Source organism: Sphaerodactylus townsendi, linkage group LG03 (genome assembly GCF_021028975.2).
Source record: "Sphaerodactylus townsendi isolate TG3544 linkage group LG03, MPM_Stown_v2.3, whole genome shotgun sequence".
NCBI classification, from domain to species: Eukaryota; Metazoa; Chordata; class Lepidosauria; order Squamata; family Sphaerodactylidae; genus Sphaerodactylus; species Sphaerodactylus townsendi.
This window is the reverse complement of record NC_059427.1, coordinates 73,308,261-73,331,613: the sequence shown is the minus strand read 5'-3', so window position 1 is coordinate 73,331,613 and position 23,353 is coordinate 73,308,261. Positions and strand designations below refer to the sequence as shown.

Here is a 23,353-nt window from a genome sequence, read left to right as displayed (position 1 = left end):
TTTTTTTTGTCTGTGCCCATACCAAATCAACAGAAGTATCATCAGGTCTGCTTCCAAACAGAGGCCTTCCCAAGGGCCCTGTGGCCTTAGAAATGTCCAGAGTGATGAGGGCGCCACTATTTTCACCCTCAGAGACAGGTCTGCATTTGGCTTTTTGGGGAAAGATAGCTTGAGGATCTAAGGGGCAGCCAGAATCTGTTTTACTGTTTTCTACCACATTTGTGAAGCTTGAGCAAAACACAGAGACATTAACTGGAACTTGTAGAGTTGAAATGCTACTACCACGATAGCTTGCCTTGTGATTTTCATGCAAAAACATCAAAAAAAAAAGGATGAAACTCTGAGTCAGGGCCTGGACTTGACAGGCACCAGTGCATGATCGAGTTTATTGGGAGGTTTTTAAAAAGCACACAGACACAAGAAAGCCTTGGCTAAGTGGGTTTCTGCTGACTTTTGTGGTGGGCCACAGCAGCAATCAGTGCAGCTCCTTTTCCCGAACCGTCTTCTGATAGTAAGAATTTGACTTGGCATTTTGGTGCCAAAAGAGCCACTGTCTCCTGAACCTGCCTTGCAAAGCTGGGGAGAGAAAGGGAGCATGTCTGTCAGATGGAGAAACCCACTTGCAGTCCAGCTTTACGCACTCCACAGCAACAGAGGCCCTGGCTACATGTCTCCCCAATAGGTAAGTTCTTGCTACACATTCTTTTCCACCCGCAAACTAGAGATAATATTTGTCTTATGTCCAATCCCTCTTAGGTCCAAACTACACCTGATTCACATCCCATGCAGCTAGATGACAGTTTCTGGGAGCTTGTTGCTCAGGAGTCACAGGGCCCAATTTGGATCATGGCATGGAGGAAAAAGAGGCTTCCATCTCCTTCCATCTCCATACTGATTTTCTTATCCAAACCTCTGGTTTGTGGATGGATGCAAGTTGTGAACCCTGATCCAACTCGTGTCCAAAACATATCATGTAGTTTGGACCTTGTAGATCTAAAGTGGCACTGCAAGAAAGAACTAGGCTGAATCCACATGAAAATATATTTTCTGTGTTCTTTTCGTTATGGCTACAAATCGGTAGCAGCAATATTGATCCACATAGTAGTTTTCCTTGCCCCGGCTCACTGCAACCATCACCCCACCCCCGCCCCCATGGCATAATTTGGCTTTTTCCAAATTTTAAAAACATGTCAATCAGGGGTTTTTTTAATCCTAAAAAAGGCAATTTGGTAGCATGGGGTAGGAGAGGAAGGAGGTGAGGGGAAGGGAGGAGGAAAATAGTGCTGACATGGAAGGGACCTGAAAAAAATGTGAATCCACACAGCATGCAAAAATGCTGCAGTTTTTCCAGAAGGATCTAAGCAAACCAAGATTTGGAATGATTGCAGCAGCAGAGAAAACACAGATAACGGATTGTTAGGAAACAACATTTTGGGATGTTCCCCCCTCAAAAAGAACTGGAGCAAAGCCTCTGTATGTAAGTAGCCCCAATCCCTACAGAAAAGCATTCTTAAATACCATGGGGCCCAATTTGGATTATATCTGTTGATGGATTATATCTCACAGTATAACATACAGCTATCCTTTTTGCTAGCCCTCATGATTGCTCCAGAAACTGGAAACCATCCCATACATCACAAGTTCATTGCTGCTCGTGTCACCCAATAGGCAACCAAGGTTTCTATTTCCCTTAGTGCAGCAAGTTGACCTAAGTTCCTCATTTGCCCCACAGACTTAATGCAGCAAAACCAACTCACTGAGGGTGCATCTTGTATAGCGTTCCATCCACTCCAACAGTCACCTCCAGCTTCTCAAGCTGCCGATTTTCTCGGATTTTATCTACAACAGCAGCCAGACCAGCTCCACATACTTTAGCAGCACGGGTGGACACTATTTGGCACACATTTTTCACCAGGTGGGCATCCTCCGTAGTTATCACAAATCCTTTCTCTTCCAAAACAGTACACACCTCTTGCACACCTTGGCCACCCCTGTCAAGACATCTGAATTAGAAGGGCAGGCTTTCCCCTTCTTTACCATTAGAACAAGCAAGGGGCCTCTGGCCTAGCATTTACAAAGTCTTCCTCTTTTTCAGATGCACTCATTGTGAAAAAGGCAGACCTTCCCAACATGGGTTGGTATTATTGAATGTGAACCAGTGACAGAATTTTTCCAGACTAACAGGGAAGTTCGTAGTATCCAAAACAAAACGGGACCGAATGCTAAGGAAATCTGTGTTCTGTATCACAGACACTCAGGTGTGCCTTTGTAATAATAAACGGTCACACTGTATAACAACAACATATATGCAAATGTCCGTTATCTACAAAATGGCTCAATTTGCATGCTTGTAGGATTTGAAACCAGAGGCTAGAGAAACAGATACAGTGCCAGGTGAGACACAGTGGGGGAATGGGCAAGAGACATCAGTCCAAGGAAAGGGACTGGCAGATAACTGAGACGTAGAGCGGTACAAGTCTTGTGCATTTACATTCTAAGTTTCCCTAGATTTCACAACTTAATTCCCTAAATTCTGCACCAGAACCCAGATTCATATGGATTCCATAAGTGATTCTTACTACAAGCCCAACAGACGTACACTTACTTCTCGATGTCTGATAACAATTTAGTGGGGAAGAGGTCTTTGGTTTTAAGCACAGATGGCGACTGGCCTTGAAATATGATCTTGCGGGCTGTTAGATCCAGTAGAATGTAGCGCACAATTTCACCCAAGTACATACCACTGATGAGCTTCTCATACCTTTGGGGAAGATGTTCATTAGTACCACATGGGGAGTCCCTGGAAATGGTACCCTGGCTAACATCACAGATGCCACCCCCAATAAAAGATACTCAGATTTACCTCTGTTGGCCTGGGTTGATGGATGCTGCATCCATTTTCTTGTCATAGGCCGTCATTATATAGTCAAGGCTGCCATCATCCCCAAATGCTCCCCATTCCATGTTGATACACATTCTTTTCTCGCCACTCTCCACAGTGCTCACATTTTTCATTTCCTCCATATAGCAAGCATTGGTACCTGTTCCTGAGATGCAATGGAGGGTAGCATTGAGTCAGTGCTGAAAACAGACCTTTCCGCAACACCCTACTCTGAGCAAATAATCTCTTGGGGCCAAGAATTGAGAAAAGCCTTTTAGCTAACTTAGATTCTAAATGTCACATTGTAGAGAAAGGTATATCTGTTGGTAAACAGTGCCCTGCAGGAACCCATACTCTGGCCATAAATCCCAAAAGGGAGTCATAGATTGAAAAAAAAGTAGAGTGAATTAAGGGTATCTACACTTAAGAAAAATTTCCCTAGGACTTAAAAGACAGTATCACATATACAATTTCAATGTCCACCCAAAGCTGCCCCCACCCTACTCCACCTTACCAACAATGAGGCCAATCTCGCATTTGGGATCCTCATAGGCACATGACATCATGGTTCCCACAGTGTCATTCACTATGGCAACCACGTTTAGACCAAAGTGCTGGGAAGAGAGAGGGAGGGAGAGACAGAGAGCAGCAAGATATGTTACCAGGCAACACAATTCCCTATCACCACAGCAACCAACATAGACCCATAGGCCCTGTCTCCTGGGAAATAGCACCCCCACACACACACATCTGTGTATCCCTGGGGCCATCAGCCTGGATGGAACTCTCAGACTCTGTCCTGTTACCCTGATATATGGTCAAAAGACACAATGGCTATTGTTCTGCTTTCCACCCTTCCACTGGGATAGGTAGTGGCCCATCAGATGCTAGCCTGAAAAAAAATCCTGGCTAATGGGGAAAACTTAGTATTTAAAAAGCTGCCAAGGGTCTAAAGCACAGCATTGCACAAACAACACAAATGCAGCATAACCTTTCCAAGCTTGCCAAACATACTAGTTCTTTCAACTAGGGTTGCCAACAGGCCTGGAGAAAAAAAATGTCCTGTCCTGTTCAGTGTGTGGAAATAGGCAGCTGAATCTTATCATGACATGGAGGTAGATAATATTACCTGGTCAATAACATCCCGTGAAGGGAGAGGACATTTTTTCTCCTGGTAGTTGGAAGCCCTGCTTTTAGCCTAAAATCAGTCTCCAGGTCCAAGTTTCCTTTTTCTGTACTCTGTATATAAGACAAGTGATCTCTACCGGAGAGGGTAGGTGAGTCTAGCCCTATTCCTATCTATTACCTATCAGCATACCCACACACCCTGTCCATTAAATGTTCCAGAAATCTCTATACTGACTAGATCAGGGGTAGGGAACCTGCGGCTCTCCAGATGTTCAGGAACTACAATTCCCATCAGCCTCTGTCAGCATGGCCAATTGGCCATGCTGGTAGGGGCTGATGGGAATTGTAGTTCCTGAACATCTGGAGAGCCGCAGGTTCCCTACCCCTGGACTAGATCATGCTGTGAAAGTAGAGTTACATCTTATGCATACACATAGCTAACTGAAGCCAGACAGCAGCTTCTCTAGGGGAAAACTTCCCTCAGGGAAGGCAACAATTTGGGGCAGAGGAGCCACATAGAGGGCAGAAGAAATAAACCTCCAGTTCCCCATCCAATGTGTTATAAATGATGCCTGAAGAATTGCTTTGCCTTTGCAAGCATGTATTGGAACCCCATGTGTCGGCAAGCAAGAGGTGAAACAGAATCAGACCAAGTTTGTACAGCTTAGCCTTAGACTAAACCCTAACCTCTGCCAAAGCTCTCCTAATGTTTGCAAAGCCCCTTATTTGGCTTCCACACATACCTCTTGACGTTTGACCGCCTCCCGTAGCAATTCCACAGGATCTCTCCCTACGCAGCCCACAGCACTGAAACCCTTGGTCCATCTCAATAAGATGCCCTGTGAGATCATGAGAAATAGGGAATCTCCTTTCAGAAGAATATCAAAATCATGCACCCCCTGTAGCTTCTGAGTTTTCCACAGACATTATTGTTCACATGCTTTTGAGGATTAATGATGCTCCAGGACTAAATTCTGCAGTTTTTTTGTCCTTGCTCAGAACTGTAGCCTGTGTATACCCAACCTATGTATAGGATGCAGGCTGGATTGATGAAGTGATGCCCTGGTGGTTCATTGTCAATACTGAAATTGTCAACGTTAGTTGGATTTCACAGCTTAGAGGTTATGCAGTTATCTGAACCAGTTCGCTGAAGCTGGAGTTTCAAATCAAATTGGGTGTGTTCTTCTCCCTTTCTCCCTTACAAATGAAACTAAGACCACATCCTTTGTTATTACATACCTTGTCCAGGCCTAACTGAGAGCAGGGAAAGGAGAAAGTGAAGCCCAGTGGCAGCGTGCGATCTTTCATGCCATGCTTGGTTTGGAAATCCATAACACAGCGAACAATGTGATCAAAGAGCTGCAGAAATGAAAGTGGTTGATGAGGTAGAAACAATTCTGAGAAAATACGGCCCCACAAGTAAGTGGGGAGTTCCAACATGTGAGAATCATCCATCCCTCACAGGCACCAACATCATATGAAGATATGACAGCTGGACAGAGGTTTGTATTGTCAAAGGCTTTTGCGGCTGGAATCAACAGTTTGATGTGGGTTTTTCAAGGTGTGTGGCTGTGGTCTGGTAGTTTTTGCTCCTATTTCACCTGTGTCTATGCCTGGCATCTTTAGAGGCATGTCATGGTAAGATATGTTTCTCTTTGTGACACAGTGTGGAGTGATTGTGTGGAGGGATATATGTTTTGGCCACTCCATACTGTGACACATAGAGAAGCACATCTTACTGTGACTTGCCTCTGAAGATGCCAACCACAGACACAGGTGAAACGTTTGGAGTGAAAACTACCAGACCACATGCCCCAGAAAACCCACTACAGCCAAGACAGAGGTTCAATCTGATCGTGAAATCCCTTCCCCTTCCCCTCCCCTTCACCTACCTCTACATCAGTGCTCTGGGCCACTTCTGTTGGAATGATATAAATCTCACTGATTATGTTGATACCACCCTCCTGTGGGCTTTTCACCTGCACCATCAGCACTCGGAAATTGGTTCCACCCAGATCCAGGGCTAGGTAGTCCCCTCTCTCTACAAAAAAACAGGAATCAGAACTTACTGTAGATAACTATTACCTACAGTTAATACTAGCTTCAAGTCTATGCAATTATGTTTTATTTTGCCCACTTCTCATCAGCTCAACAGCTTGTCAATCCATGATACCACTCAAAGAAAAAAATCACATATACCCTATAGTGGGTAATGTGATGCCCTTTTTAATGAGATTAACAAGTACAGCAGCAATTGTAGATCAAATCAGACCTAGCAACTGGAAAGTTCTGTCCTGATACAATTTTTCTAAAATGGCACCATCCACCTGAGCTGTTTAAAGTTATTTCCAATCTGGTATAGGTCCCACAGTTCTGTCCCCTGCCCCTCACCAGAGCCATCAGGCAACTGACAGACAAAGGTAGGCAACATGCGGACAGTGGCTACATTGTTAGTCTCCTTCGACAGGCCCCTTTCCATCTCCCATCTCATCTGCTTCCGGATTTTTTCAAGGTCCCCTGTGGAAAGTTGCAAGGGTGCTAGGATTGCAGATAACTGCTCACGAAGTTTTCCAAGCCTCACAGCTGCAGCCACAACCAGGGAAGTCCCTACAGCACTGCCTTCAGATGTGACAAAGGTGACGGTACACTCAGGAATTAAGGTTTTCAGTGTCTGCTGCACTGTCTCACGATACCTGGAGAAAGAACAAATATCAAGGATGTTAAAGGAGTCCAGATGGAAGGAGACTGTGCCCTTGATCTAATGCATCTTCTGGCTGGTCCCCCTCCCTAGGACTATCAGAGTTTCAAGAGGATTAAAAAGATATGTGGTACAAATTAACTTTTTCCACCTGTTAACCGTTTTTAAAAAGCTGACCCAACAACATGGGATTCCAGCCTCCTAAATTGGATTGTGTGAATAGACCTTCTATCTTGCCAGAGCCCAATGACCTCAAGAACTGACCAGAGTCAGGAGACATCCAATGGGATGGATACAATTGTTGGCAGAGATGTAGGTCCAAGGGGGCAAGGGGTGCATGATGCACCAGGCGTGCGCCCCTGTGGGAGTGTGGCGAGGGTGTTCCAGGGGTGGGGCAGGGCGGGTCATGGGGGTGGAGGACGCACCAGTGCACCAGGCGCTTTTCCCCCTTGCTACACCTCTGATTGTTGGACTGATATGCATGCATTACTCTTCTAGAAATGGACATACAGACATAAAAGTGTTAGGCAGGCCTATTGAGTTTATAGAAAACAAGCTATATTGGCCTAATGGTCTAGGATGAAGAGGAATATTTGAACAGGTAAGATACCAAACAAAAGAACACTTGGCAAGATCAGCCAATTAATCCAAGCCAGAATAAAGTCTGGTCCATTAATCAGCACAGGGAAAGAAAGTCACCACTTCTGGAACAGTTGGCCTAGTGGTCTTGGAGATAACAGGGCAGATAAGGCTCTTGGATGGATGAGCTTCATATTCCTATGGCTAGTGCAAATCCTTACTGTGTCTGACCCCTGTACATGGCCCCAGACACAGCTACACCGATATTCAGATGTGCCCGTTTTTGAGAAGTACGAATATGAGTAATGATGGCAGCCACTCCAGCAGCACAGAGGTGGGCAGAGCGGAGAAACACAATTTGACAGATCTGCTGCACAAAGGAACAATCTTGGTTGTTCGGGACCAGTCCCTGGCGAGTCAGGAAGTTCTTGGTTTTCACCAGGCCCACTTTTTCACTGCAATTTAAAAAGACATGTGTTAAAGAATGGAGAGGCATGGAACAACAGCCACCCCAAGACACAGAAAACATCCTCTCCATCTTCTGGGATAGCCTCAATATCTCCCACTCTGCAAGAAGCTCTCATGAGATGTTCACATTTTCTTGAGAATATACCTCAGCTCCTTCAGAATCCCATACGTTAAGTGGGTCTGGCTTAGAGCAAAGTGCATTGGTATGTAGTAATGGGAACATTACATCTGGGGATTGTCCAGAATGCAAGCATCTAGGGCCAGTCTTTCACGTCTGCCAGTGAAGGCTGTCATGGGTCAAGTGTGCAACATATAAAAATACAGTTTTTAAAAAAATAATGTTATATTTGCAATGGGTTTCCTTTACATAGCAGAATTAAGTAAAAGAGAAAAAACATTTCCCCCTGTTCACCTCATCTGATTCATTTATTAGGTACTTCCAAACTGTCCCTTCAATGCTTTTAATCATCAAAACATTTCCTTTCACATCTGTTCGGCTGGGATGCTTTTACTTATTTCAGTTATTCATTGACATCATTTATATCCCACCTTTCTTTTCAGTGGGGGACTCAAAGCAGATTACATCATTCTCTCTTTCTCCATTTTATCCGCACAACAACTCCATGAGATCAGTTTGGCTGAGCCTGTGCGACTGGCCCATAGTCACCCGGTGAACCTCCTTGGTAAAGCAGGGATTCAAGCTTGACATTCTAATTACTACATCACATTGGTTTTTCTTCTTACTTCCCCAGTTCCACAATGTTCTTTTTGGAGCTGAGTTTCTAGGGATGTATAATTTATATGGGAGCACAGGGATTTCTCATTATATTTTTGAACTCTTTTTAAAATAATCCCTCCATGTTGGTTTTCCCTTTTTGCAAGCTGTAAGCATTTAGGATTGCTTGCTAGACGTGTCAAATGGCACTTTAGTAGTTCTCAGCCCACAATTGTTTTGCTGTTGCTTTTTCCAATGTGCATAATCTGATCATTGCACCAATCACAACAGAATTTCCTCTGCCATTTTGGCCTGGTATAGGTATAATGCTGACTCCTGGCAAACAGAAGATCAGGAACTAATCTGTGGAATGGATTTTCCCTTCCCCATCCTCCTCCACTACTCATCAATACAAATTCTGCCCTCCTACCTACCTCTCTTTGGCCTTAATCCTGGTTCAGTTTTACATCTGATTCACTGCCAACCATGTAAATATTAATCAGGATTTGAAAACACAGATGCAAGTCCTGCTTCAGAGGTATCAGTGAAGATGTAGGCTTGTATTCTATGTAGCAGGAGCAGCACTTATGTGACTTTCATGCCTCCCTCGGCATTCTCTTAACACGCATCCACCTCTTCCATGAACAGAAATGCCTACTGAAAGCAGCAGTACTTGTGTTAAAAAGGAAGGGAAGAGAACTGGGGTGCTGTGTGGTTTCCGTGCTGTATGGCCGTGTTTTAGCACACGGACATACAGCTAGAACACGGCCATACAGCCCGGAAACCACACAGCACCCCAGTGATTCCGGCCATGAAAGCCTTCGACAATACAAGGGGGGAGAAATTAGGGCCATAGGTGAATGAGGAGAAGAATGCATATTTTTCATATTGGTTCCTGATTTGCAAACTACATAAGAACATAAGAAAGAGCCTGCTGGATCAGACCAGAGACCATCTAGTCCAGCACTCTGCTACTCGCAGTGGCCCACCAGAAACCTTTGGGAGCTCACAGGCAGGATGTGAAAGCAATGGCCTTCTGCTGCTGCTGCTCCTGAGCACCTGGTCTGCTAAGGCATTTGCAATCGCAGATCAAGGAGGATCAAGATTGGTAGTCATAGATCGACTTCTCCTCCATAAATCTGTCCAAGCCCCTTTTAAAGCTATCCAGGTTAGAGGCCATCACCACCTCCTGTGGCAGCATATTCCAAACACCAATCACATGCTGCATGAAGAAATGTTTCCTTTTATTAGTCCTAATTCTTCCCCCCAGCATTTTCAATGTATGCCCCCTGGTTCTAGTACTGTGAGAAAGAGAGAAATCTGTGGGGAGTCGCTATTGCTTAAAGTCTTACAGTGTGGTCTTTCCCTAATGCTTTACAATACACCTGAAAGGTATGTATTTGTACACAAAAGTGCTTTCTGCTCTATCCCCGCCAGCGGTCAGGAGGATCTGGCAACCCTATTACTATGTGGTACAAAGTTTGAAATCTATCTGTAAGGAATATGCATTCAGATATTGTAACTAATCAAAATTTGCATTGAATCCCTTCCATTCTATCTGTAATCATCAGTAATGGAGTCATTGCAAGGAAAGGCCAGACAGTCTCCTCAGATCTTGAAAGTTAAGCAGTGTTGGAACTTAAAAGGAGACCACCAAAGAAGACTCTGCAGATGAAGGCAATGGCAAACCACATCTGCTTCTCACTTGCCTTGAAAGCTCCTTGCTGGGGTTGCCATAAATTGGCCATGACTTGATGGCCCTTTACACACACACACACACACACACACACACACACACACACACACACACACACACACTAGAGACAACAAGAAGATAAAGTAACTCAATAGATAGTCTAAGCACTGGGGGTGTGCATCAAAAATAATTCAGCATTGTTTAGATTCAGGTATATTAGACTGGAAAATGTTTGATATTTCCAGGAAAAAAGTTAAATCTCATACTGGTAGGGGGTGCAACTTTTTTGGAAATCCTGAAAGTTTTCGGCTCCATTATATATACAGAAATTTTCTGGGCCTCGGGAGTTTTTTTGTTTTTTTCTAAAGGCACCACAGTTGTATCCTAGCTATTGGTGACCCTCCTAACAAGAACACCCATGTCTGGTAAATATTCAGTCAGGAATGGATTCCACACAGCATAAATATAACGTCTTTAGGTTGTTTTTAAAAGATCCATTTTGGCATTTTGTGTTCCCACAGTAGGAAAACATAAGCATTGCCAGCAATAACTGATCTTTTTCCCACCTGTTACATGTAGCTCTTGTCAGTTGCACAAAAGTTACGCCTACCATTTTGTGTGCTGCAGCAGATTCTCCATGAAGCTTCCCCACAGAGGTTTCCTCTGCTTTCATCTCATCCGTGTGTGATTTTGCTGTGAAAAAGGAGATGAATAAAGTGTGTTTTGCCTAGTGATATTGTGCACATGTTGTTCTTCCTTTTTTTGTGTTTTGAGGGGGATGTGCATATTGCAGCTTCTCTAATCGTGTTGCCGTAGTTTTGCAAAAGTTTTACATTCCCCTCAAAACAAAACAAAAATGGAAACAACATAGGTCCAGGATCGCCCATGGCACAACAAACTTTTTACAGCGAAATCTAATTTTTACAGCGAAATCGCACATGGATGAGCTGCAAGCAGAGGAAACCTGTGTGGGGAATCTTCATAGAGAATCTGCTGCTGCATACAAAATGGCAGGCACAAGTGGCAAAAAATAAGTTAAAAAAAGTAAGAGGTTTGAATAGGAGAAATAAAGTGTTTCCTGCCTGCTTGTGTTTGCTCAGCAGGCAGGAAACACCTTCAACCAAGGTTGGGGGGGGGGGGGAGATCGCTAGTTTAGAGATTTTTAAAAAACCAGTTGAGAGAAATAAAACAAGAGAAACAAAACTCGTTTTGGGAAGAGCTGCATGTTGTTCCCCAAAATGCTTTTTATAATATAATGACATTATATTTATGCTATGAGGAATCCACCAGGGATTCAATTTTATTGGCCCTCAATTGGAGAAAAAATGGGGGCCAATAAAATTGGACACCTAACCTTATCTTTATCAAATTTAGGAGTTCTAGGAAGGTGTTAATTTCAGCTTTCTAGCAGTCACTGCACTGACCCCACTGGCTTGTGGGTGGATTCAACACAGCATAAATATAACATCTTTAGGACATTATAAAAAGATCAGTTTTGGGATTTTGTGTTCCCACAGCATGGGAGAACACAAGTGTTATAAGCCAAAACTGATCTTTTTTCCTGCCTGCTACATGGAGCTCTTGTCAATTTCACAATGGTGCCTGCCATTTTGTGTACTACAGGAGATTCTCCATGGAGATTCCTGCAGCACACAAAATGGCAGGCTGAACAGCGGAAACAAAAGTAAGATGTTTGGGCAGGAGAACTAAAGCGTTTCCTGCCTGCTTTGCGTTTGGTCAGCCGGCTGGAATTGTCCTCAACCCAGGTTGCAGAGAAAAGATTGCTCGTTTAGTGATTTTTTAAAAACCAGGGTTGAGAGGAATAAAACAGGCTAAACTTGTTTTGGGGAAAAGAGCTGTGTGAAATTCTTTCCTAAAACACAATTTTATAATGTCCTAAAGATGTTATATTTGTGTTCTGTGGAATCCACTATGAAAACCTTTTTAAAAATTATATGCACAGTGGAATTCTTTTTGTTCTCTTCTATTAAGAAAAAAATTGGAGAATGTGGGGGAAGGGAATTAATCCCAGCTCCCTTCTGGTGTATTATTCCAGTGATTAAAGCATTGTTCACCCAGCCCAGCTCTAAAACCTGAAGTCAGGTAGCAGGGTTGGCATCACCACACCTGAGGCAAGGCAGCTGCCAGAAACCATGCCTTCTGGCAGAGCTCTCTGCAGTCAATCTCCACCCACATATTTGCTGCCCAGTGGTAGTGAGGAAAGGGCTGCAGGAAGTGGTGAGCATGGGCAATGGGAGGGCTCACAAGCAGACAGGGGTAGGACAAATAGGCATGTGAGAGGCATGTGGGTGAGGGGGAGGAAAGGAGCCTGGTATAGGTGCCTGGTAATGGGTTGAAGGTGGAAGGGGGATCCTGGGAACTCTGTGTCCATTGCCTTTCAAAACTTGGAACTGACCTGCCAGGTACATAGGAGAAAAAAGGTGAAACCAGAACTCAATGCAGTCAAGTAACACAGAGAAGGGGGCAGCATTTAGTTCTCCTTTGCTTGGGGACTTGGTTTAGATTGAAGATCCTAGGAAAGGAGGAGCAGTTCATATGGATTCATGCCAGCCTGTGCCTTGTTCAACTAAGAATTTTAAAATGGGAATGCTTTCTCTTTTCTGCCTCCAGTTTGGCAGACAGAATCCCTTAGATGAGGAATATATTCCCTAAGAATTTCATTCTGAGTATCTAAAAATATTTTCCCATTGAAACCAATAGAAAGGAATAAAGAATCCAAACAGTTATAATAAAGAAAATAAATAAAAATATGAAAGAGCAAACACAACAAAAAACAAAAAATGACCCAAATGGCAAACACACAACAAAAAACATGATCCATATAACATTTCTGTGCATATTCCTACTATTTGTGTATGTTAGACAGGAATCACTACATACTGATTTCATGTTTTTTAAACAGAGAAAATATTACCATATAGAAAATATATGAATTGCCATAGGCTATTTTACCAAACTCTGTGGAACAATTTGGTATCACCTACACGTTTTATTAGTTCACAGGCCATGCTGCTTTTCAAGTGGCTGAAAATGTTTAAAGGAATGAACATTGTAATATTAATCTTTATCCATATAACAATTAATACTGCATGCTTTTAAGAAATTTTAGGCTACCAATCATCTACAAAAGGAAATGTCAGTGATAATTACTGCTATGCAATTATGACTGTAGGATCATCACTGTGTCACATTTAGATTTTTCTTTAACCTCCCCTTTTGTCACAATTTGTCATTCTAGAAGAGATGCACACACCCCAAAAAATATGTCATGCATACCATGACACCTCTACTGTGTAGTCATAGACGTGTCTGGGCTTTGTGTGTGTGTTTAGAAATTATCACACTATGCAGAGAAGTATGGTGCTCAAGAAGGTGAGAGAGGGAGGCCTGAGAAAAGATGGAAGCAAAGAGGAACTGAAAATAACCAGGCCTTAGAAAAAGCAAAGAGGTGAGATGGAATAGAGCCACAGGTCCAAATGGATTATGTGACAAGGACAAACAAGGGAAAATAAAAGTTATGTACGGTACCTACTGGCAGTGAGTAAGAAATATTAAGTGATTGCTCAGGTGAAGTGAACACACCTGATATTATATTACATTTCAGCTTAGCCATACCTGATGGCTTAGTCATACCTGAGTCACACTAGATGAATGATCCCTAAATGCCTATCTCTTTTATTCAAACATCCTTTTCTCACATATATGGCAAAGTCTGTGGCCTTGGTCACATGTTACAGTAATCACATATACACCCTTCATTTTTGTGCATATTCCTGTATTCACTCTACAGACAAAATTGGTAACCATTACCTGAGTAAATGTGTGGTTTCAATCACACATTCAGCTATATATGCATTGAATGTAACATGAGAACTGATCAATGCATGTATAGAGAACAATAAAGCATACACTGTACACAGATTGTAACTTATGAACATGGCTTGTGTGTGTATGAATGGTCTTAAGTTAACTTTTAAAGGACAATTCACACATTACGAAGTCCTCACCACTTCCACAAGGACTTTGAATTACAATTGTACTGAGAGTTCCATGCTTTTCAGGTGCATTCAACCTTCCCCTCAACCATGCTATTTTCCTGACTTGAAGTGGCGCTGGGGAGCCACTATTTGTCCGACGAGAAACTACACATAAGTTTCCCCAGTGAGGCAAATAATGGCTCCTACGGGCAGTTTCAGGTTGGGAAAATAGCCCTGAGTGGAGGAGAGAAGGCTGAAGTGAGTGCACACACTCGGGGGAACTGATCTGGCTTGGACCCATATATGCCATGGAATTTCAAGTGGATATGTGACCTATAATCCTTATGGAAGCCACAAAGATGTTCTAACATGTGAACTGTCTCTAATTCACCTGTTTCAGTGTTCCATAATGGGTCAGAAGCATTCCTCCTAATCATTAAGTCTAGATCTAGTCTGACTAGGAATGTCAAGTCTCACCAAAGTACTGCTGAGAATAGAAATCCGATATTCTAAGACTATCTTAAGCAACCCACTTACTCTATGATATCCAAGATATCTTGCAGCTTCAGCACTCCTTTGGTCAACAGACTGGGAGCCAAGACCCCACTGAAGAGATCACCCTTCTCAGACAGAGTAGCCAGAATAATGCGGACAATCTCACACACGTATATATTACTGATCAGCTTTTCAAATCTGGTAATAATAAGAAAGAGAACAATAAATGCACAAAGAGATGGAGCTAGAACAAAAGCAGTGAAGATCCCTCCTAGGTGACTGAAGGTAATTGTATTCAAACCATGCTGTTTGAACAGGAAGTATGGCTGCTTCACAGAGTACTGCTGCTAGAAAAAAACAAAAAAACTGCAAATCAACCCAAAAGGACATTCCAGCAGGGGCAGATATGTGGCACATCCTGGCACTTGCATAGAATCCTGAAATTAGTTACAATTTTATGGCGCCAAGGTGCTAAATACTGTGAACATTGTCGGAATACATTACACTCAGAATAGATTATAAATGAAAATTGGGCATAAAAAATCACAACATTCAGAAACTGGGGGGTGGTGGGGGTGGGGTGCAGTTCAATCTCCCTAGGTATACTATTAACAGACCTAAAAATCACTCCCTCCCCCCCGCAAAAAAAAACTTCAAAAGGAATACACAACAGAAAAGAGCAGAATTAGAACTCATGAAAATATTAAATAACACATTTCATCCTGGTTTAAATAGAAACTTGGATTTCCTCAGTCACTCCAATTTCTAATAGGTCTACAGGACACACTTTTGGAAACATTAATCAGCTGTTCTTAACATATTTTATCAGACTATCACTTTGTACCAATATCAGTTAATTTTCATTTAAACCAGTTGCTTATCCATTTGAATTCCTGACTTTTTTCATCACCAGCTATGTAATTGCTTATGCTTTTGTTTCATGAATGGATTCAGGATATCTACCCTTTATATATCAAGTCCTCCCTTTTCCTTTTACACTGAGATTCACACTTCAAAGTCTCAGCACAATTTGTACCAAGCTGGCTCCACCACCACTACCCACCCCACCTACACCATAAAAATGCCCCAGCATGGTTTTCTAACACAAAATAATTTGTCAACGTGGAGTGTGACCACAAAAGCTCATATTAAAATAAATGTTAGTCTTAAGGTGCTGCTATTTTTTTTTTTGCTTTATTAAGAATACTAAGCAGAGATTAATTGATCAATAACAAAAAAAAATTGGACATCCTTAATATAGAAACTGCATTTTATAGAGCAACGATGCATAACTCAGATTATTCCACCAGATCCTGTCCATCAAACAGGGGGTATACGATTCCTTTCCCTTGCCTCCGAAGCAGATTCTATGGCAAGGCACAGGGCAAATAGGACAGTGCTTCACTGAATGCACCAGAAACACTGCTCTCATTCCTTTACTGTGACCTACCTGCACATGCCTTGATTAGTACACTCTTTATCCATTAACTGGTCAAACTCTGTCAGTATGTTATCCAATTCTCCTCCTTGCCCAAAAGAGCCCCATTCGGTGTTTAGACACATGCGCCCCGCTTGGTTCTCCATGCCTGCTATGTTCTCGATCTGTTCCATGTAGCAACAATTAGTACCATCATCTACCACATGAAGGAAGAAAAAAAGCAGGAAAAGAATCCCACGACAGAAGAAAAAATCATTTTAGTAAAACACTGACTAGCCCAACAGTGAGAAAGTTAAACCAAGTATTCTATTTCTTTCAAAAACTTACCCCAGCTTCTCTTGCATTTCCAGGAGCAATTTAAATTTTTTTCAAGACCTTGGCAGCTACCAGTCACAAAATGGCGGCTCAGTGGGTGGAGTCAGCCACAAAATGGCAGCTTGTACAAACATTACACTGTTGCAGGGCACTTCTGCAATGTTCATGTGGGGAAACCTTTCCATTGCTGTTTTCCCAAAGCAAAGCACCACCACCCTAAATGACAATTTGCCCTGCATGGGAAAAATATATAGTACTTTTTATGTCTTCACTGGCAGAAGGAAATAGTAGCTTTGAATGCAGAGGGAATGAGTCAAAAGTATGCACCTTTCCCTCCCAGTCTCAAAGCAGTGGTAAGTGTGTGTACTCATAAAGGACGAGGCAAAGCAGAGGTGGATGGGAAAGGATGCCAGTGCTGTCATTTTCACTTCCAGAGAAGGAGTGCATGTATGCTTGCCCCTTCCTTCTATATGTATGAAAGAGAAAGAAGAAAGATGCTGCTATATTAGCTTTAAAGGGAAAGATAAAAAACTGATTACAGCAACACTGGAAAAGAAATAGATAAAAGGTTGCCAGGCCACAGGCAGCAACTCTGAGAGCAATTAGGGAGTGGAAACTGGTGCACCAGTGCTGTCCCAGCATGGTGACATCACTTCTAGTGAAAACTGGAAGTCCCATCATATAATACACTAGGATTTTGCAAAAACTCTATGATAAAACCATAGCAAATTTGCAAATCCTAAAGAATCCCATGGCATCACTTCTGGTTTTCACTAAAAGGAACAACAGTGCACTTATAGTAAAGAGCTGACCATGCCCCATTCCCCCTTCCATGTTCCACCTGGAGTGCCAGAAGGGTTAGAAGATGTCTTGTTATAGAGGAGAACTGGCAACCCTAAGTGGAGAGCTTCTTTTATTTGATTGGAGAATGACTAAAATAACCTTCTGGCTACACCTGCATAGTCTGTTTATGCCTCAGTCCTATTTTGTCACTGGCTGGTGCTTGTCATTTAGATAAAATGGGAGTTCTTATGGTATGCTCGTACAAAATAATCTACCACCCTCAATATTAATAATCAGGAGATGGTTATTGTTCATCCTGTGACACAGCTACACGAAACCCCAAACCTGGAAGTAGCTTATTGCCTAAACTGCCTTCATGGACACATTCCAATATTTTTCTAACTTGGCAAGAACTCAGAAGAATAAGCCAGCTTCCTGGCAAAACAAACAAACAAATCCCATAATGCACAACATCTATGAACCTTCCAGCCCAACAGCATAACTAATATGCAACTAAGTTTGTACAAATGTCTTGCTCACCTATTATCAGCCCAATCTCACAGGGCTGCTCTTCACAAATGCAGCTCATCATGACTCCCACGGTGTCATTCAGCACAGCAAAGACCTCAATGTTGTAGTTCTGGGGTAATCAAAGAGAAAGAAAGATCAAAGTGACCCTGCTTCTGTTTCTCCCTTCACTCTGCATCAACTTCTATATCAGTTGTTCATTCTGGGGTTCTTTGTTGCTGGGAAGGAGGTGTTTTCCTGTTTCCAAATAGCATTTGGGTGCATTAGTATACCTCTTGGGTTCTCTCCAGATTTTCTGAGTTCTTCCCACACCAGCTTTGTTGAGAAGTTTTGGGAAGCCTGTATAATTGTTGAATTGGTGGGAAAATTTGGATTTTCCTGGTTCTGCTTTCTTTCTTTCTTTTTTAAGGCAATTGAATTTCATTATAACAACCTGTGCGCCTGGATCTTTAAACTCCCATCTTCCAATTTTTGAAAAGTAACTCTCTATCCCATTTCATTGTGGAGGGGAAAGACATTTCTGCAATAAAAGAGGCTAGAGATTATCCTTTATAAATGAAAAATGGGGATTCAGAGAACTTGATGCACACACTATCATTGTAATGACATAATGATATTCAGTTGCTGATTTAAAAAAACTGGTAAAGACCTGGCTGCATGATATGTGTGTGTGTGTCTGCATGCACATGCATGTACACGTGTATGTGAGATGGCTACTTCCACAGGTCTGGAACAGAGAAGCTGTGGGAAAACCTGTGATATGAAAGCCCTGTTGTCACTGTGCTCAGAGAAATGGCACAAGGCTGTGTGGAAAACATCTCTCTTTGTTTTCTGTTCTCTCACTCATTCGTTCACATACTTCAGTTAAAACTATTCCTCACCTTACAGTGTTCTTTTAAGGCTGTTTGGAGCAGTTGTGCCACATTCTCACCCACCACACCGGAACAGTAGAACTCCTTTGTCCACTGAACCAACTTACACTAATGGAAAGCAAGACAGGTAGGTATTAGAGAGCACTACAGTGAGCCTTTGTGAAACCCAGCCTTTCTTTCTGAAAGTGCCCCCTTTTGAAGGCAAAACACTAGAGAGAGAGAGGCCAACACTGAATTATACCAATCCTTTCCTCAGATCCATTTTCTCAATTGGCAGCTTTTTCAAGCCAGTCATTACATTTATGGTGGCCCTTGGAGTCCCTTCACTCCTTCCCACAAAGCCAGTGTGATCATTCCGCATCATCACATGTTTGCACTGGACCTGCCTTACTGTATTATTAGGACTTCTCTCCCAATAAATGTACAACATCACCATCCCACCTCCATACACACACACACACACACACACTGATGTACAGCCACTGCAGTATTCACCTGATTCAGTGAAATATGTTCACACTGAAAGGGAAAACAGAAGCCCAGTCGGAAAGATTTCTCGCTGATGCCAAGGTCATCCAAAAATTTAGCCAGGCATTTGGCCAAGAATTCAAAAAGCTGAAAAAGCAAACAGGCAATTATAAATATGGTACATCATCCTCACCTCCTTCCACACAGCAGTCTGCTTACCTCAGGACATGCAGTCAGATTTTCATATCTCTCCCTGCTACCAATACAAAACCAATAGTGAAACTTTCACAAGTTTCACATCTAGCATGTGCTCCCTTCCAGTTCTACTATAATGTATTTATTAAAACCTCATTGTACATAAAACAAAATATAATCCTCATAGAATCTCTACTGAATTATGGACTTGCTGGTCACAACTAAGCCCACATGTTTGAGTTACTCCTGATTTTCTTGGGAGTCAGTTCACAGGTGGTGAAACCAATTTGGGCATACTTCTTCCACATATCTGCACTTTTCCTGCATTTTCACACTTGTGCAGCCAGTTTATTTTCTTCTGCTCATGCCTTCAGTAATGAGAATTTTCAAGGTAGAGTGGTGTCATCATCATCAGTAGTATTATCATGCACCCTTTTTGAAAAAAAGGACTAAGATAGTGATGTATAGCTACAACATTGTAACAACAGGCTTGGCAGGTTCCCTGAATTCCCAGCTTTCTTTTTTTTTTTTAAGTCTTGAGCTCCTTCCCCTGCAGAGATATCATGACAAAGGGATATAACTGTGAGGGAAAGTACGAGATACATTTTTTAAAATGAAAGCTAGGAATTTAGAGAACTTGATAAGCCTACGATTACAAAACTCTAGCAATATATTGATATTTTATTGCCTTAAAAAAAAGGAAAACAAAACCACTTGTCTTCCAGAGTGGGGGACAGAGAAAAGAGGGAGTGGTCTGGAAGGGAGTGGGAGTGGGTGTGAGAAAGAAAATTGACAGAAGCATTACATGGGAAAAGGTGACTCAAAATCAACTTCTAGAAAAAAATTAGGATATAAGTAGTCTTAAAAGAACTAGAAAAAACCTGCAGTGAGGGGACAAAAAATCTAATTGAAAATTAAAGGCACAGAGAATGTGTGCAGAAATCAGGCGATAAACTGAAGGAGTGTTAGCGAAGCCCATCCAAAAAAAGCCATGCAGAAACAGTTACAACCCATTTATTTCCATGAGAGTTCCACAAAGTTGACCTGCTGATTTTACACTTTCTAAATGCTTCGTGGCTTAGCCGGGGAGTGTACCTGCTGTGGGGCTTCTCACCCTACTTGCAGTTCCCCACTGCTGCCCGTCTCTTTCCTTCGCTCAAGTCAAGGCTGGTGCAGGAAGTCCCAAATGTTTCCCCACAAGCCCAGGGCTTTCCCATAAGCACCACTTAAGCACCATGAGCTCTTCCATAGACTCTTTCATGCATGCGCAGGCAGCCTCAATTTCCTGCATTTGGATTGGCTAAATCTCACCCCACTCACTTTCACTATTTTAGTTTTACATGATTTTGAACACAAAACAGGTGTTGAGAATTAGCGCGCGCGCCCCGTCTAAAATTCTTGCATGTGCGATGGGACCGCATCCTCCACCACTACCACCCCGTCTAAAATGTAAATCCAAAATCCTTTCGTGAGTGACGGGATCACTGTCCTCCCGTTCGCGGCACCTGTACCTGCCACTTTTCTACCCAAGGTTTCTTTCTCCTTTATAAAAACCAAGGTTTCTCCTGCCAGTTCTTTTTTTTTCACAACAAGAGGGGGGAAGGGCGCCACTTCTCAATGCCTGTCCATTGGTGGGGCGGGCCAGAACAGCGAGGCGGGAAAATTGGCCCAGTTTATGCTACGGAGGAGTTTTGCACGCCAGTGGAAGCCTGCAACAAAGGGACATTTCAAAAGGACCTCAACCTTTGCAGTTCAGGAAGTTCACAGAACAAAGCCATTGCCATGGAGCAGCTCCAGGGCAGAAACATGGCAGCCACGCTGCAGCACCAGGGGCTGTGCAAAACTCCTGATTGCATTGGGGCATTCCCCGTGCCAATAGAGGGGCAATTTCAGCATGCAAAATCAGCCCTAGCTTACTTTTAATTGGCTCCGTAGGCTTTATTCACAATGTTATGGTAAGGGATCCCCAATAAGCAATTCTACTTCAAACAGCTGCTATGAGGAGGGTGGCTGATTTTGCTAGAACAGGGTGGGGCTGCTGAGGTGCAGGATCTGGCGTGAAAGGATGCCACAAGAGCAAAAAGAGCAAGAAGGAGTGGAGAGGGAGAGAAAATGGTGGCTTGATAAGTGGTCGTTAAATAAAAGAAAATATTTATAAATTGTCAAAGAACTTTTGAACAGAATGAAAGAGAACAGAGAGAGAACAGAGGAAGGACATGATTGTAAACACAAATGGGATTGATTAAGTGAACTGAAGAGTAACTGTACCTTGCCTTCCTTGACTTCTGCTGGAATTGCAAAGGTCTGCTTTTTTATCTGAGCCTTCTGCTTCTCTTCTCCACTCAGGTGCAACAGCAAGGTTTCCACATGAGTCTTGCCCAATACTAGAGCCAGAAAATATCCTCTCTCTGCAAAAGAGATCTGAATGTCAGGATAGCAGGCAATCAAAATAGGGTTTCCCACCTGCAGGTGAGGCCTGGAGTTCCCCCAGAATTAAAATTGATCTCCAGACTACAGAGATAAATCCCCTTGGAGAAAATGGATGCTTTGGAGGATGGACGCTATACCCTACAGAGATCCATCCCCTCCCCAGGCCTCCCCCCCCCCCGACTCCATTCCCAAATTTCCAGGTATTTTCCAATCAAGAATTGGCAACACTACAACAAAAGTACCATGCCTCAATAGTCTCTAGGGCAGGGGTAGGGAACCTGCGGCTCTCCAGATGTTCAGGAACTACAATTCCCATCAGCCCCTACCAGCATGGCCAATTGGCCATGCTGACAGAGGCTGATGGGAATTGTAGTTCCTGAACATCTGGAGAGCCGCAGGTTCCCTGCCCCTGCTCTAGGGTAGCCACCTACCCTAGTAAAAACGATGAACTCATTGTCTTCCAAGATGTGTTTGTGCCTTTAACATAATAGCCTCCTTGATAATCAATGGGATAATTTACATTTGAGTATATATTAAATTATTATGCACACAAAAGTTTTTTTTATCTGCAAGACATATCAGAACAGTTGTTCAGGAGTTCTGTACAAACTAATGATAATTAGATATAGCATCTCATAATCACAAAATTCAGCTTCCCACCCACCTACCCAAGGAAATTTATGTAAAAGGAACTTCACACATGGTCAGATACAGACACTTTACTCCTAATACTAGAATTTTTGACAGCACATGTGACAACCCTAAAAACTGGGGAGAGAGCAGAACAGGAAGTAGCATTGAAAACAATGCCTTGCACCTTGAAGCATAGCTTGATAACAGACATTAGAAACAGAAGCTATCACAGCAGGAAGAAAAACATAAACTCCCACTCTTGACTGTACATCAAGTTGGTGTGAAAGGCATAGCTATGAAGTCTTTTAAAAGTTGGCAACCCTAGAGTGGTGGCCTTGCAAAACTGATAAAAGAGTCGATACAACAGTTGTATTCAGGGTTCCCAACATCCAGGTGGGAACTGGAGATCTCCTAGATGACAACTGATCCGCAGGCAACACCGATCAGCTCCTCCAACCAGACTTGGCAACTGTAGTTGTGAGAACCACTGTCAGGGTGACCCCAGCAAAGCACACTTACCAGTGCCATCAGGCAAAGCACAAACATAAGTGGGCAGCATGGGTAAGCCACCTGGTCCATCTTGAGCCTGTTTTTTTAGGCCCTTCTCCAAGGCTGCCTGCAAGGAGTCTTTCATTCGCAGGAGCTGCTTTTTGGATAGGTAAAAACCTTGTAGTTGTTTCTGGACCTGAGCAGGAAAAGGCACATTTGTAAGACGGTGAGGAGCTAGCCTCTGACCAGCAAATGAATCTTTGGTTGCTGAGTCTGCCATCGAAACAGCCAGAAATGAAGTCATGACACAGCTCTCGGGAACCTCCCTAGAGGTTGGTGACTCCCCAGAGGTTGGTGATGAACGTGACATGGAGAAACTCAAAAATGAACTGGTGATTTCACATTCTGGGTCCAATGTCTGATCTTGACCACTTGTCTCAAAGGAAAAAGTAGCATCTTGGCCTGAAGATGACTTGGTATGTATCAGAAAGGAAAGTTTAGGTGAGTCCTCCTCGTAATCTGGGTCTTGATCTGAATCTGACAT

The 23,353-nt window shown here is 42.9% G+C and overlaps 1 protein-coding gene across 1 annotated transcript; it reads right to left on the bottom strand.

Moving 5' to 3' along the window:
* Positions 1-431: 431 nt before the first annotated feature.
* On the bottom strand, positions 432-23,353 carry HK3 (hexokinase 3). Its single transcript, XM_048487356.1, has 19 exons — positions 22,840-23,353; positions 21,541-21,665; positions 21,028-21,048; positions 20,353-20,355; positions 19,090-19,209; positions 18,604-18,702; positions 17,735-17,834; positions 16,109-16,292; positions 14,701-14,856; positions 7,508-7,741; positions 6,401-6,702; positions 5,902-6,050; positions 5,249-5,368; positions 4,753-4,848; positions 3,396-3,495; positions 2,864-3,047; positions 2,606-2,761; positions 1,758-1,991; positions 432-576 (listed from the first exon to the last, which is right to left on the bottom strand). Exons 1-19 carry the CDS (start codon positions 23,351-23,353, stop codon positions 432-434), a joined length of 3,042 nt encoding a protein of 1,013 aa, XP_048343313.1.